General features: G+C 42.5%; 1 protein-coding gene across 1 annotated transcript in view; it reads left to right on the forward strand.

The window, feature by feature from the left end:
- RAB11A (RAB11A, member RAS oncogene family) overlaps positions 1-16904 on the forward strand; it is a 37186-nt gene that overhangs the window by 14000 nt on the left and 6282 nt on the right. Inside the window, exons 2-4 of the mRNA XM_032232764.1 lie at positions 1237-1432; positions 2435-2628; positions 10930-11010. Coding sequence (XP_032088655.1) covers positions 1237-1432; positions 2435-2628; positions 10930-11010 — 471 coding nt within the window. The remainder of the gene's footprint in view (positions 1-1236; positions 1433-2434; positions 2629-10929; positions 11011-16904) is intronic.

Here is a 16904-nt window from a genome sequence, read left to right on the forward strand (position 1 = left end):
TTGAGCATTGCTTCTTCCCAGATGCCAGGTGGCGAGTTTCTGTAGAAGGCTAATCCTATCTTTGTTATGTAGAGTAGACTAGCGCAGAACCCCTAATGGTCCATCGAGAAAGGTGGGAGCCATTAAGAGTGAGTGTGTTTCCTGCCTAAAAACATGCTTCTCCATTTCTTATCCAGGGAAATATAATATTCTGCCTATTCCATATTTCCCAGGATATTTCATTTTTCTAGGGGAGGTGGGGGGGGGTGCTAACTTCCTACAGTCTTTTAAAATATTCCCTCTTTTCTGCCCCTGAAAAAAAAAAAAAACTTTCCAGCCTGCTGAGGCCGGTTTCATTTCCCACCCAGTCCTTTACCTGCCAAGGGTTTGCAGAACCTCAGCCTCTGCAGTGGCTTTAAGCTGTCTGGAGCCCTAAATATGAGTCAGCTGATTTTCTCCCTGGCTGGTTTCCTTGTGAGTTGCTGAGGCCAGCTCATTGTGCCCTGCCCGCTGCTGGAAGGGTGATGGGGACTTTTCAGCAGGCTTTGGGGGACCCCCGTGCCGGGCACTTCTCTGGCTCCCCAGATTTATTGCTTTCCAGAGAAACAGCAGAAACTTAATTAACCTGGCATTTGGATTGTGTGCCACTTTAGATTGGCTTGGCCGCCTGGGAATGTTCATAACCTTTGGTGTTTTTCTATAAAAAGCCGTCTTCCTGCTGGGGCTGCTTATCATGTTGGATCTCTTTTTCTGTGCGAGAGACTAGTTTTCTCAGGAAGAGCTTGTGATTTATTATTTTGGATCTCCTGTAACTACGCCCCGACTCCATAGCTTCACAGCAGCAGTCGACTTCAAAAGCCCAGCCTTCTTCCTCTGCCAGGCTTATACGTTTCTGAACTTATTTATTACTTTAGAAGTACAGGTGGTCCTTGACTTACAACAGTTCATTTAGTGACCATTCAAAGTTGCAATGGCATATCTATCTATCTATCTATCTTATCTATCTATCTATCTATCTATCTATCTATCTATCTATCTATCTATCTATCTATCTATCTATCTATCTATCTATCATCTTTTAGCCCCACTCCAGGAGCCTTCCAGGCAGAAAAACCAGTAAAAACAGCCAAAGTCCAAATCCTACTTTCTATTTTTTGACACCCCAGAATTCTCGCCACAGTTGACATCTAGAATAACAAAATTCTACTTTTTGTTCTAAGTTCTTTCTCCAATAATCTTCCATTTTCACCTTTCCAGTGGTTCTCATTGGGGACTCCGGAGTTGGGAAAAGCAACCTCCTCTCTCGCTTCACACGTAACGAGTTCAACCTGGAGAGCAAAAGCACCATCGGTGTAGAGTTTGCTACCCGGAGCATCCAAGTGGATGGCAAGACCATCAAAGCTCAGATCTGGGACACAGCTGGGCAGGAACGATACCGAGCCATCACATCTGCGTAAGTGATCCCTTCCCTTCCTGCCCAGAATATCCAAATGTGTCTTATGTATTTATTATGCCACCACCTTGTTTTCCATACAGTTTCCTCTGGATTAATGAAAACTGAAAATGTACAATAATACTTTTCATTTCTATGTTTATTTTTAACATGGCAGAGGAAGAAAATTATGTGGAGTGGTGCGGTGGCCTAGAGGTGGAGCTCTCGCCTCACAATCAGGAGGCTGTGAGTTCAATCCTAGGTAGAGGCAGATATTTCTCTTTCTGGGCACAATGAGAATATATCTGCTGAACAAAACTCTGCTTTGGTGACAGGAAGGGCATCCGGCCAGTAAACACTCTGCTAGCTCCTTTCAGTTTTTCCAACTCCACCTCGCAAGGGATTATGGGGTTGTTAAAAGAAGAAGAGGAAGAAAATTATGTAGCGGGAACAGACACATTAGCTATATTTAAGTGGTTTAAATCAGGGGTCTACAGCCCGTTTGAAACCAAGTCATGGGAGGAAAGAGACAAGCAATCAATGGGGAAGGCCAGTTTCGTTTAACGACGTGGGATTCACTTGGCAAAAAATGCGATAAAATCAGACATTCTTCATTTAACAATGACCTTATTTAGCTATGGAAATTTTGATTCCAATTGTGGTCGAAAGTCAAGGACTACCTCTATAGCAATAGCATTTATATACTGCTTCACAATGCTTTTACAGCCCTCACTAAGCGGTTTACAGAGTCAGCACATTTTCCCCAACACTCTGGGTCCTTTTATCAACCTTGGAAGGATGGAAGGCTGAATCAACCTTGAGCTGGTCAGGATCGAACTGCCGAACTGCTGGCAGCCGGCAGTCAGCTGAAGTAACCTGCAGTATTGCCTTCTAACCCCTGCGCCACCGCGGCCCTAATGTAGCATTTGTTCCCATCCTTGCAAGCCACCCAGATTTGTCAGTGAATGGGCAGACCTGGAAATGTAAACGATGGATAATCCATTTTGTGCTTTGTGCCTCCAGCTATTACCGTGGTGCCGTGGGAGCCTTACTGGTTTACGACATCGCCAAGCACCTCACGTATGAAAATGTGGAAAGGTGGTTGAAGGAGCTGCGAGATCACGCCGACAGCAACATTGTCATTATGCTCGTGGGGAACAAAAGCGACCTTCGTCACCTGCGAGCCGTTCCAACAGACGAGGCCCGAGCCTTTGCAGGTGAGTGGGCTTGGGACCCCCTGGGACGTCCTCGCCTGTAGAGAGAGGTGCATTGCAGATTGCTTCAATTGTTCCTGGTGCTGCTTGTCTGGCTGCAAAGCTGGAGCTAAAATAGACGAGAGACAAACTCAAGCCCAACATCAGGCAGAGATGGGACGTTTTGCAGTAATCTTGTTAAGCGTTGCAATTAAAAAGATACAAAGGAAAAAGAATTAGAAAAACTATGGAAGTTGCTGGAAAGAAAAGAAGAAAATGATACAGTAAAGAAAAAAATATACAAAAAAATGACGTCTTTCATCATAACGAGTATAAATAATTTCAGTGGCTTATCACCTTTTAAGATTCAATAAATGATTTCTTTTCATATCTTACCCCTTATCTATAAACAAATTCTTAAAGTCTGGTCAGCAAAAGTCCATTAAGACGTAACCAAATATCTGTTTTAACCTTGATCAAATAATCCAACTTTATATGTCTTCCATTTCTTTTAACAAACTTGCTCTTTAATCCCTTTAAATAATATCCTAGAAATTGAATCCCTTTATTTTTTTTTCTTTGTTCTCAAAATTTCTTCAGTTTTAACAGCCTGTTTTGTAAATCCAATAGGAGAATCAGCCAGGTTGTTTGTTTGTGTTTCTCTTTCAATTATTAAGACATTAGGTGGTCCAGTGTAACATCTTTTAAAGACAGTCTATATATAATGTCAGGCCTTCTTAAAATTCGCTCCTGGGTCCATGATATACAAATATTATCTAATGTCGAATTATTTTGCTCCATTTTGTATTAGTAAGTCAAATTAAATGTTCTTTTCCTTTAAGTGTAATCGTTAGATCCTTCCAGTTCTTTCCCATTGTTTTATGTTTTGCTTTAAAAGAATTTCAAAACAAAGGCATTGTCCCATGGGAAGGAGTCTTATAATATTTATATTAGTTCCATTTATATTTTTATAACTAAAAGAAGTGTCTCTTGATGGTCTCTTAGTGACTGTTCATAGTAACGGGGGTGATTCCTGGGGATGCAGTTTTGATGTTCCCCACCCACAGTCATGTGACTAGAGGTGAGGCACTTAGTGGCCAGGATGCAACATCCCATGGTAACAGGACTGTGTTTTATGACAGTTTTGCCAAACCAGCCCACTGAGGACTATTGGTTTGTTAACAGCCCTGGCATTTCTCGATGACCACTGCAGATAATGTTGTAAAATCAGATTGGTCACATGGGTGACGTGCTTTATGGCTGTTACAGCTTTGATGGGCAGGCTCCATTATGGTCATAACTGGAGAATTACCTGCACGTTCTTTTATAGTCCTTCCTTTATATTTCTATTCTGGTTCTTGAAATATTGAATAAACGAGGGTGGAGAACGGGCAGTCTTGTCTTGTTCCTTTTTCTATCTATCATGGTTTTCAATTATTTGTGTTTTCTGTGAAGCATAAATCAGTTTTACCTGTTTTATGAAATATTGGCTGATAACCCGGCATTGTCTGGGTATTTATAGAAGGAAATGTCCGGACCAAACGTAATTTATAATGTTGCATTTTCCCCCTTACCAGAGGGAGCCCCCTTGTGAAGTACTGTGAAGCTGTTACCATGGCAACTCCACTGCAATGTATAGTAGAAGCCATTTTATGGCAGTACACTAGAATCCTTTTTAAGGCACAACAGGCTGTATTGTAACAGAACCAGTGGTGGGTTTCAAAATTTTTTGGAACTTACTCTGTGGGTGTGGCCTCCTTTGTGGGAGTGACTTGCCGGCCATGTGACCTGGTGGGAGTGGCTTGCCAGCCATGTGTTTTCTCTCTCCCTCTTTTTCCTTCCTTTCGTCTCTCTCCCTTTTTTCTTTTTTTCTTTCATCTCTCATTCTTTTTCTTTTTTCTTTATTTATTTCTTCTTTCCTTTCTCTTTCTCTTTCTGTCAGTCTGTCTGTCCGTCTGTGTGTGTGTGTGGCAGTGGTGGGTTTCAGAAAATTTTGGAACCTCTTCTGTAGGTGTGGCCTGCCTTCCGGGTCCACTGATGGAACCTCTTCTAACTGGTTTGGTAGATTTGACGAATCGGTTCTACTGAATAGGTGCGAACTGGAAGGAACCCACCTCTGAACAGAACACACACCCCAGGGGGTGTTAGGGGTGTCTTACCCCACAGTATTTTTTTCCAGAAAGTAAGTCATCTGTGCACCAAGTTTGGTTGAAATTGCTCGAAGCGTTCCAGAGTTATGCTGGAGCACACACACACATACACAGCCATTTTTATATATACATAGATTCTCCAAAATTTACATCTTCCAAAATCCTGAACAGCAAAGCCCCGTTCTAATTGAGGCCTTCACTGCATCTAAGAAAATCAATTCAGCTTTGTTTTTCACCATGATGTTGCGCCAAATATTCCAAAAAGGCCAATACATTTCTAGAAATGTCCTTTAGCTAAAAATCCGTATTGATCCTCATGAATACATTTTTGAAATATTATTTTCAGTTTATCAATTAGAATTGTGGCAAACAACTTGTAATTATTAGCAATAGCACTTAGACTTATATACCATTTCATTAATATAGTAAATAACAATATTGATCTATAATTTCTTGTTAAGAAATCTTGACCCTTTTTAGGTACTTAGTGCTATATTGGCCTCTTTTCAATTCTGGAGACTTACTATTTTGGTTCGTGGCAATTTCTAGAGGTTGTAAAAGTTCACCCTCAAACCATTTATGATATAAACTAATAATCCATCTGGCCCAGGGAGCTTTACCAATTTAATCTTTTATATAGCTTCAAAAACTTCTTTTATTCTTATAAGTCCATTCATAATTTGTCTCAGAATTCTCAGGAACGTGCGTTTCTTTAGATATTCATCTATATTTTCTAAAGTGATGTCACTTCCTTTATACAAGTTAGGATAATATTGATAAAATGCTTTTCTCATGGCCTCATTGTCCTTTAACATAATATCTTTTTCCTTCTGTAATTTAAATGCCAGCCACTTACCTCCCTGGTTTATTTGCAAACTCAAAATTCTTTGTTTCACATACTTCATTTTTACTTCTATTTTTCTTTGTGTTATCATGGATAACTGCCATTCTAATAGCTGAATCTGTTGAGAAATCCTTATCTTCTCTGTGAATTTCTTTTTCCCCCCTTTATCTCCTCCAAAATAGCTTGTGTTTCCTCTTGTCTCTTCTTTCGGAGCACACTGTTATATTGTATAAAATGATCTCTAATAAAAACTTCATGCGCGCATTCCCAACCATTCTTAAATCAGTGCCTTTATCTAAACTTTTATTCAAAGAAATTCTTTTAAATTTCTTTTTACAGTCCTCCACTATTACTCCTTTCTGTGACATTTCATGTAGTCACCGTGTGAAAGAACCAGTTTTCCCTTTATAAACCAGGCTCACAGGATTATGATCTGAAAAAGTCCTTTGTAATATCTCTCCTTTAGAAACCTCAGAAGCCAAATTCTTTGAAATCCAATCATATCTATTCTTAAACAAGAACTAGGCCTTTCTTAAAAATATGTGTACTTGTAGGCAATTCAAGCCATTTTTCTGTCTCCATAATAAAATAGCTCTAAAATGTCCATTTTTTTTTTTTTAAAGGGTAATTTATCTTGAGCGATTTTTTTTCCTCAAAAGCTCTGTCCGGTTGTGGGAGATCACTCCAATCCATTTCATACACCAATTTTCTCAAGAAAAACTTATTAATCTCCCCATAAATCATTTACAGAACAGTACTTCATCCTCATTTGGGGCATAAATTCCCAGGACCAAAAGTCTTAGCACCTCTCAAATTAATGTCCACCATCAATGAATCTGCTGTGTGGGTCAGGCAGTACACGTTCTGGTTTTAGTTGGGGATTAATATACAATTAATTTCAATTAATTAATATACAGTTTTTTTATTTCTTCTTGCTGAAATAAATTCTTTCCCTGTATTTGTATAAAGTGTCCCTTTTTTAAGAAGAAAAGAAATGTAGGCAAATTATATCTTGTTTTAATCTTTATCAAATTATGATTTTTTCCCTTTTCTGTGTGGTGAGGAGCGCTTGCTCCATTTATTATTCCATTTTATCCATTTGTAATCCATAATCCATAAAATCTTTAGTAAAATCAATAGCCGTAGTGCCTCACTTGGTATCCTCCCTTTTCAGTTTCCCACGAAAACTCTTCTAAGCTGAAATTCAATTCACTTTGTGCTTGTTGAAATTAAGACCTGACTGAGATCTTTCCCTCCCACCCGGGTCAGCCTGACAACAACAAAAAAAGGGCTGCAAAATCTTTTTTTTATTTGTTTGTTTTTTTGCACATTATTCTTAGATGTGCTTAAGGCATCTCAATGCCCTTATTTCTAAATCTCTGCTGAGCTACCGATCCCCCATCTTGGCTTCTCTCTGAATCCTGTTCAGCCGAAACAACATTTCCTTCCTCTGTTTCCTTGTTTATTCTTGTTTAGAAGTTGCTTGTAGTCCTTTCCTTTATGAGGACCGGAGAGGTCATGGATCAGTGGTGAAGGTGAACCATGAAGTCCTGCTGGGCGTGTTTAATTTGTGGCCGAAACTGTTTACAGGGCTCAAAAATAGGAGAACTGATGGTAGAAATAGTCCTGCATTTACCACCGTAATGGAGCCCGGAATTTCCATAACTCACGATGGTTGTTTATTGAGGCACCCATGGACCAGATCTGATTTTATGACTTGTCAGGATGGTCGTATATTGAGGCACCCATGGGACCAGATCTGATTTTATGACTTAAATCAGGAAGGTCGTATATCGAGGCACCCATGGGACCAGATCTGATTTTATGACTTAAGTCAGGAAGGTCGTATATCGAGGCACCCATGGGACCAGATCTGATTTTATGACTTAAGTCAGGAAGGTCATGAGCTTCCCTGAAGCCTTCGGAGCACAAAAAACCTCCTCTATGAGCAAACCCGAAGTTCAGGAACGGACTTGCTCGGAGGGTCGTTTTGACTGCTCCAGAGGCTTCAGGGAAGCCTCCTGAAGGTCCCTGAAGCCTCCAGAGGGCGCTCAGAGTGGGGGGGGGGAGGCTGTTTTCGCCCTCCCCAGACTCCTATGAAGCCTCTGGAGCCTGGGGAGGGTGAAAAAAGCATGCAAAAAATGGGGAGGGGGTGTTTCGCGTCTGTAGTGACACCCCCCTGCACTCCCCCCACTTATGGCACGCGAGCCAAAAAAGGTTTGCCACCTCTGCCCTATACCATTCAGGACAAATGGCTGTCCAGTCTCTTCTTAAAAGCCTCCAGGGATGGAGCACCCACAACTTCTTGTGGCAAGCCGTTCCACTGGTTAATTGTCCTCAATGTCCTGAAATTCCTTCTTAATTCCAGGTTGCTTCTCTCCTTGATTAGTTTCCATCTGATGTTTCTTGCCCGCCTTCAGATGCTTTGGAAAATAGGTTGACACCCCCCCCCCCTTCTTTGTGGCAGCCCGTCAAATACTTCAGCAGATCTTTCACCCCCCTTATCTTATCTTCTCCTGACTTTCCTGATAGTCTGTCCAGCGAAATTGCTGGTGCCTGGAACTGCTTTCCTTTGCATATTTGTCAACGAGAATTATATTTTAGTGTCCTATCAATCCCATCAACGGGAGTGCAGATCAGCTAAACAGTAGCTGGGCTTTTTAAAAAAATTAAACAAGGGTCTGCACTTTCTCCCCCCCCCCTTCTCTCCCTCCCCCAAGGCAGGAGCAATTAAATGATGGAGTTGTGTGTGACCTCATGGGAATAAATCTGAGTTTCAGACTTGGGTTTATTTCATTCTGGAATGTGACATTGGATCCTTTGCACTAATCATGATTAAAAAGGCTTGATTTATATCCCCCTTCCAGTCAGGAGAAGATTTCTGATTAGGGGAGGGGGGAGAGGAGGAGAAAAATGCAATTGGATTTTGTGTGAGAGAAATGCCGTGCTTCCCCCTTCCTCAATTCCCCATTCAGCCTCTTGCACCAAAATGTTGTTTTCTGACGATTGCAAAATCCCATCCTGTCTGAGTACAGGACGTTTTGCTAATCGCTCAGGAAGGGAAAATGAGAAGTTGTACAGTGGGAAAAGGTTGATTTTAAGCCAGTTTTGACGTTCACTCTTCTCCCCCCGCTAATTTTAAAAATATTCTTGCCCTTCTGATGAAAGAAGCTTTTTAAAAAATCAAATAAATAAAAAAGGTGTGAGTTATAAAGGCCACACAGGTAGCGCTTGACTTACTATTCATTTGGTGGCTCTTCAAAGTTCCTGTGACACTGGAAAAAAGTGACTTACGACTGTTTTCCACTCTTACGACAGTTTCTGCGTCCCCATAGCTACATGGTCAAAATTCAGATGCTTGACAACCGGCTTGTTTTTATGACGGTTGCAGTGACTCAGGATCAGTTCATTTAGTGACCATTCAAAGTTACAACAGCACTGAAAAAAAGTGACTTATGGCCATTTTTCACACTTCTGGCAGTTGCTGCATCCCCATGATCAAAATTTAGACGCTTGGCAATTGACTCATATTTATGACGGTTGCAATGTCCCGGGGTCATGTGGTCCTCTTTTGCAATCTTCTGACCAGCAAAGTCAATGGGGAAGCCAGATTCACTTAACAACCATGTTCCTAACTTCACAACTGCAGTGATTCGCTTAACAGCTTAAGAAAGGTCTTAAAAGGGAGCAAAACTCACTTAACAGCTGTCTCGCTTAGCAACAGAAACATTGGGCTCAGTTGCTGTCGGTCGAGGACTACCTGTATGGTTTTCAACCACTCCTCATTCCAAGCCTTGGGCCAGCCAGAAGCAAAGGGATCCAGTCTTCTCCCTTTCCCAATTTGTTCCACAAATCCCTTGAAAAAAGAAATATTCACAGTGTGGTTCCTAAAAGTTTACCCATGCTGCAAATTAGCTGAATAAAAAGGAGGACGTTGGAAATCAGAAAAGCCTACCTACTTTTCCAAGTAGTTCCTTTTTTTCTTTCTTTTTTAAAGAGTTATAAATACATTGCCCAGAGGATCATTGGTAGCCCTCTCCTCTCTTTGGAAGAGCTTTATAGCTCTTGCTGCCTTAAGAAAGTTCAAAAGTTTCTTAAAGATCCATCTCATCCAGGGCACCCTTTTTTTGAACTATTACCGTCTGGCAGACGGTACAGGACAATAAAAACAAATAGGCTGAAAAACAGCTTCTATCCCAGGGCAGTCACTATATTGAATTCTACTGTACAGTGCAATATTAATGCAATATCGGGATTTCAATTTCAATTGTATAGCATGTGAAGGATGTGTGCTTGTGTTTTATTTTTATAGTTATAATGTGCACTGAAGATGGCATTTAATTTCATTGTGGAAGGTGCAATGGCAAAATAAAGTAAAAGTAAAGTAAAGCAAATAGCCCTGCACTGGAGATCTTAATGTTAGCCATTAAGCTGAAAGGCAGAAACCTTTTTTATACTATAAAATAATGGAATGTACAAATTCAAATTGAATTTGAAATGTCTCAATACGACACGTAGCTTTAATTATACAATTCAAACAGTTCTACGTTTAATAACTTTCTAAATTACCATTTTAACATTGACGTAACCTCCTTATCTTTAAAAGTTTACCATATCCGAATCTACCATAGTGTTTCTAGTTTACATTGCAAAATGCCACAACACCCCACTCTGGAAAGAAAAACAGAAGCGGTGAAGTCACCTGGTTCTTGGTTCAACACAGAGAAACTGTTCTTATGTCTCCTTAGGCAAACAAAGCACCATAAAAATATTCTGGCACGGACAGGTTGGTTAAGAAAGGCTTGGAGAAGAATAGAAACGTAGACTCATAAGGTCCAAAGGTGCTTTTTCAGGAGGTAACTGGACTTTTTTTGAAGATGTTCCTCTTCTCATCCAAGAAGCTTCTGACAGGATAGTGGGGAATGGTCTCCAAAAGAAAAAACAACAACAATGAAGTCGAATTGCCTCCTGAAAAAGCACCGGACCATAGGGACCTCCAAAGTTCTTTGTGATTCTGATTCTGAATTGCACAACACATCCAGATTTCTCTTTGTGCTGCCTTTTGCGTTGCATTGACGAATGTGGCTAGAGTTTAGCATGCAAGCCACAAGGACGAGAGCTTTTTCATTTTCATTCTCTCTCTCTCTCTCTCTCCTCCCCCTCCCTTCCTGGGGGGTGGGGGAAGGCAAAAACACCCCCGTGTTTTGGTTCTCCGGCTGTGATGGGCAACTGAGAAAGCCAGGTGTCCATTCCGTCCTCCCCTTGCCGCTTCCCAAGGTCACGAGACTCTCCCAGGCCAATTCCCTGACCAGCCTGTTTTCTTTCCCGCAGAAAAGAACGGCCTGTCGTTTATCGAAACCTCTGCTTTGGACTCGACAAATGTGGAAGCTGCTTTCCAGACCATCCTGACTGGTGAGTGGGGCCTTAGAGGCCACGTAGAGGTGAGGTCCTTGTCCCTCAAGTTCTTAAAAAGGGTCTGACTGGCTGACTTGGGCCTTCAAAGCGCTTGGGTTGAAGGACCAGCCTCAGGACTGAAGGACCCTTCCTGAATGAGGAATGCTTTGGGAGAAATTCTGCTCGCCTCTTGCCACTCTCCATCACTCATTGCTGCTGTTCTCCAATGTACAGTAGTTCCCTCTGAAAGAAGAAATGAAATGTTAGAGAATGAATGTAACATTCATTCTAAATGTTAGAATGAAAAGGAGAAGAAAGTATTACCTCCACTATATAATGCCTTGGTAAGGCCACACTTGGAATTCTACATTCAGTTTTGGTCGCCACGATGTAGAAAAGATGTGGAGACTCTAGAAAGAGTGCAGAGAAGAGCAACAAACATGATTAGGGGACTGGAGACTAAAACATATGAAGAACAGTTGCAGGAACTAGGTATGTCTAGTTTAATGAAAAGAAGGACTAGGGAGACATCTCAGGGGCTGCCATAAAGAAGAGGGAGTCAAGCTATTCTCCAAAGCACCTGATGGCAGGACAAGAACAATGGGTGGAAACTAATCAAGGAGAGAAGCAACTTAGAACTGAGGAGAAATTTCCTGACAGTTAGAACAATTAATCAGTGGAACAGAAGTTGCCTCCAGAAGTTGTGAATGCTCCAACACTGCAAGTCTTTAAGAAGATGTTGGATAGCTATTTGTCTGAAGTGGTGTAGGGTTTCCTGCCTAAGCAGGGGGTTGGACTAGAAGACCTCCAAGGTCCCTTCCAACTCTGTTATTCTATTGTATTCTAAATTGTGACAAGACCAAAATGTCCAGATAATGAGTAATATTTTATGTCCTAAAATTTATTTTTTTCCCCCACCAAAGTGCTTCTGTGGCAAAAAAAAGTTTTGCCAGTGACATCACTGTTGCCTGGGCGACACCTAGTTGGGGGCTCCTTTTATATCCCCGTGACGTTTCCCACTGAAGGGGTACCCATTAATCTACTTGCGGTTGCCTGCTTTCAAACTCCTGGGTTGGCAGGAGCTGGAGTGTGTGACAGGGGCTCATCCTATCCTGCAGTAGTAACATGACTCAAATGCGAGCCTGCTGATCCTCAGCCTAGGATTCTAACCTCATGAGCCACCAGGCTCCTCCATAAATGCCCAAACAATAGAAGATTATGAACTTGAAGAAAGAAATGGGTAAACCAGGGTAGCTGCCATCCCATCGTTACTTCTCAAAGTGTTCCTTCTGCCACCTGGCCAAATGCTGATGCATCATGGGTAATAACAGGCAGTGCGCCTGCAAATCAACAAATGAAAATGAATTCATCTGGATGGCCAGAAAAGTTTGCAAAAAGGGGGCACAATGCATGTGTTGCATATGTTATATTACAATCTGTGTAGAGAAAGGTAGGTTGTCCCATCTGAAGGCTCCAATTTTTAAAAATTGCCATTGCTTAATATACCTGGTTGTCCGTATCAGCAGTGAGGAAGAAGGTTCATCAGTTCCATCAGATGCACACCAAAAACAAGCAGAGAGACTAGCTTTCACTCCTGATGTCTTGGTAGGTTGAGGAAGTTTTGAGAGTTTTGCAGGTATTGTGGCCTGCCAGCAGAACTGGCAGCAGATTTGGACAGTGAGGAGGTTGGGGAGGAAGATGGGCCACTCCTGGAGTCTGGGGAAGGCTCTGATAAGGGCTCTGTGTCGGAGGCAGAGAGTGGGCCAGGGCTATATGCCAGTTATCAGCTGCCTTCAGAGTCAGACATCAGTGAGGCAGAAGAACAGCTGGAGCTTGTTCCTAGTGTGCGCATGCACAGAGTTGCCAGACGAAGGGAACAGCTAAAGAACAGGGGTCGACTTGGGAGTGAGGCCACAGGTGAACGATGAATGGCCCCTCCCAGAGGAAATAAAAGGGGAATGGAGTTTGCAGGAGACAATTAGTTTGCGACTCTCCAAGACTCCTTGCCAAGTTCTGCAGAGATTGGCCTGGCAGCTCTCCAAGCCAGATAAGGTCTGTGACTGTGAATCCTCCCTTGAAAGACTTTGCTGGATGTGAATGAGCAGAATTCACAGTCAATTAATAAAAGGGTTTTTTGTCGGGATCAGGAGTTTGCTTCGTGCTCTCAGGAAGCCTACTATAGGTCAGAACAGCAAGTTGAATTTGTTTCCCAGGAAATATGGGTGTGGAAGTGATAGTTAAAGTCCTTTGCATGCACAGCTGGCTTATGCCGGAAAGTGCCACTGGCTTTTGCTCTTCCTACGTGCAGTGTGGTAAAAGTGACTTCCTTTTCTTTTGAAATTCTTTGGAACTGTTGGGGCATTTGGTTTTTGAGCAGTTAATGTCGTCCGTAAATGATCTGCAGAAAAGACACTAAAGTGCATATCTCAGTCTTTGTTTTAAAAAGGTATTGCCCTGCTCTAGGAAAAGAGGACAAAAAGAAGGAAAAATGCAACAAGTGGAAAAGAGATGCGCAAAATAAAAATCTCAGTTTTGCAAGATTTAAATCTTAATGGCGCATCCAATTCCGGGTTGAATATTTGGTTGATAAACTTCTCTTCTTCCTTTCTTCCTTTCCCCAGCTGTCTCATGGCCTTGGCTTGCTCCAAGAACCAAGGCACATCTGGATGCGTCTGTCTCTTATCCCTTCCCTCAAAAGCAGGGCAAGGCTGCATTTATTTCTATGACTGCCCAGCTTAGAAAATATAGTTAGCCTTAGCCTCTTGAATGCCAGGCTGGTTGAAGACACGCCATTCACCAGTCTTGAATATTCCACCTACACCCATTCTAACAAGTGGTTAATTTTTAATTTTTTTTGTAAGTCCTCAGAATAACTGAGAGTGAGTGGGTGGCCATATAAATTCTCTAAATAAAAAACAATAGCGGAGCAGCTGCTTTGGGTTTAGTTTTAGCTTATTTTACTTTATTGTCATTGCACCTCATACAATGAAATTAAATGCCATCTTCAGTATACATTATAACTATAAAAATAAAAATCTTTCACAGGCTATATAATTAAATTGAAACTCCTGATACAGCATTAATATTACACTATACAGCAGAATTCAATATGGTTACTGCCCTGGGATAGAAGCTGTTTTTAGCCTATTTGTCCTTGTTTTATTGTCCTGTACCGTCTGCCAGGTGGTAATAGTTCAAAAAAAAAAGATGAAATGGATCTTTAAGAATGTTTTGAACTTTCTTAAGGCAGTGGGAGGTATAAAGCTCTTCCAAAGAGGGGAGAGGGCAACCCATAATCCTCTGGGGAATGAAGTTGACCCTCTGGAGTGCTGTCCTATATGCCACTGTGCAATTGGCAAACCAGACACAGGTGCAGTAAGTTGAAATACTCTCTATGGTGCAGCGGTAGAAGGTCACCAGCAGTTTTCCATTCAGTTGTTTCCCAAGAAGTCTCAGGTAGTCTAATTTCTGCTGGGCCCTTTTGACCAGGGCTGCAATGTGAGATGCCCCACATCAGGTCCTCTTTTATGCTAACACCCAGAAACTTAAAACTGGCCACTTGCTCCACTCGGTCTCCCTTGATGAGCAAGTCCACTATAAGCTTCTTGGTTTTATTGGTGTTAAGGACCAAGTTACTGTCTCCACACCACGAAATCAACCGGTCTACCACATCTTGATAGGCAGACTCAATTCTCTCCCCCCGCACTCCCAGATATGCCCCACCACCGCTGTGGGAGAAGATGGGCCTGAACTGAGACACGCAGGGACAAATGTGGTGATTCTGAACAGCAGTGGAAGGAAGGAAAAAGGGGGGAAAAACAGGGAGGGGAGGCTCCCCTGTGACCCTGGGCACAATCCTTTGGGGCCAGGGGGATTGTCATCCCTTAGCCGTGCAGAGGAGGGGGAGCAGGCAGGGGGGTGGCCCAGTCTGGCCCTCCTTGTCCCATCACGTCACTCTGTGATCCCTCCAGATATTGGCAACTGGGAGGACAGACGTATTCTGGATTTTGTTTCTGCTGAACTGTCGCCCATCCGAAGCATTTTGGAAGAAGGCTTAACGGCCATCATTGATCCCCAAATTTCTGTTGCGAAATATAATCATCATTAAGTGAATTTTCACCCATTTTTAGGACTTTCCTTGCCACATTTGTGAAGAGAATCACGGCACCTCTCAAATTAGTAACAACGGTTGTTAAGTGAATCTGGCTTCCCCATTGCCTTTGCTTGTCAGAAGGTCACAGATCACATGACCCCGGGACACTGCGGCCATCATAAATACGAGTTACTTGCCCAGGGTCTAAAACTGATCACGTGAATACAGGGGTGCAGCAACAGCGTGAAAAATGGTCATCGGTCACTTTTTCCAGTGCCGCCGTAACTTCAAATGGTCACTAAACGAGCTGTTGTACGTCGAGGGCTACCTGTATCAGGAACGTGCAGTTTGGAACAAACCCCGTTTTCTGTTTCATGCAAACAGAGCCTGGGGTTAGGGAAAAGCGCTCTTCTGAATTCAGGATAAAAGTTCCCCTTCCTTCCGGCTGAGAAAGCAGAAGGCGGCTTGTATCCTGTTGGAGCCTCATTTTCCTTCCCCCCACCCTGCCCAATTGAAAGGAAACAACAGGATTGATTTCTTTCAGGAGTGCACGTCCTGAAAAATCCCAGAAGCCAGATATCCTAATTAACCACTTGGGGATTATAGCAAGTCTCAAAGGTAGCCTTTGCAAAGCTGTGTGTCAGGAGAGGTAGGGAGAGCCCCTGGATCTCTGCTTGATCAAACAACGGCTTAAGAGAAGATAAGGACGTGGTCCTCTGGAATTTGGAAATGGTGCTTGGAGTGCCTTTCAGTTCAGGTGGAAACCAGTCATCCCAGGACAGGTTTTAATCCCCATAAGTAGGAAGGGCTCCCTGCCAAGGCATTGGGTCAATAGAAGCCAGGGCTCAGCAAGGAAGGGCTTACAGACATGCCAAGAAATTGACTCAGTCCAGGCCAGCATTCACAGCCAAGATGCGTGGGGTTTACAGCTCTTAAAATTCCAGGCATGCCAATCCCATGAGCTGATTCGAGGTCTTCAGGCTGGCACGTGGACAGGATGTGGTTCCAGGGCCCCACGGAAATCCTGGGAGTTCCTCCTGCAAAGTACCGGTAGAGGTTTACCGTCAAATTGCAATTGTCAAGGGGAGGGAAGATTACCAGAATAGTCAAGACGATGGGATTATTTAAAAGTTAATTATAGGTATGAAATCACTGCTGGCCTACCTGGCACAGGTAGTCTCCCACTTGCAGCAGTTCAAAGTTACCACGGCCCTGAGAAGAGGGACTTATGACCCTTTTCCACATTATGACCACCGCAGCATTCTCATGGTTGCGTGATCAGAGGCTTGGCAACTGGCTCACATTTATGACGGTCGCAGTGTCCTGGGGTCACAGGATCCCCTTTTGCGATCTTCTGACCCCCACAATCAATAGGGAAGCCAGGTTCATTTAACAACCGCTGTTACTAACTTAACAACGGCAGTCATTCATTTAACAAATAAGGCACAAAACTGATTTAAGAAATTTCTCACTTAGCAACATAAATGTTGGGCTTGATTGTGGTCATAATATGAGGACTACCTGTATAAGCTGAGGGCATATACAGGTTTAGTATCTGATTTTTTTTAAATATAAACGATGCTGCGCTTCAATGGTTAGATGGCCTAACCCAAGGGTAGTCAACATTTTTATACCTACCGCCCACTTTTGTATCTCTGTTAGTAGTAAAATTTTCTAACTGCCCACCGGTTCCACAGTAATGGTGATTTATAAAGTAGGAAAGTAACTTTATAAAATTTATAAAGCAGAGCTACAGCAAACCCCTACCGCCCACCATGAAAGCTGGAATGCCCACTAGTGGGCGGTAGGGACCAAGTTG

Source organism: Thamnophis elegans, chromosome 16, assembly GCF_009769535.1.
Source record: "Thamnophis elegans isolate rThaEle1 chromosome 16, rThaEle1.pri, whole genome shotgun sequence".
In the NCBI taxonomy this organism is placed as follows: Eukaryota; Metazoa; Chordata; class Lepidosauria; order Squamata; family Colubridae; genus Thamnophis; species Thamnophis elegans.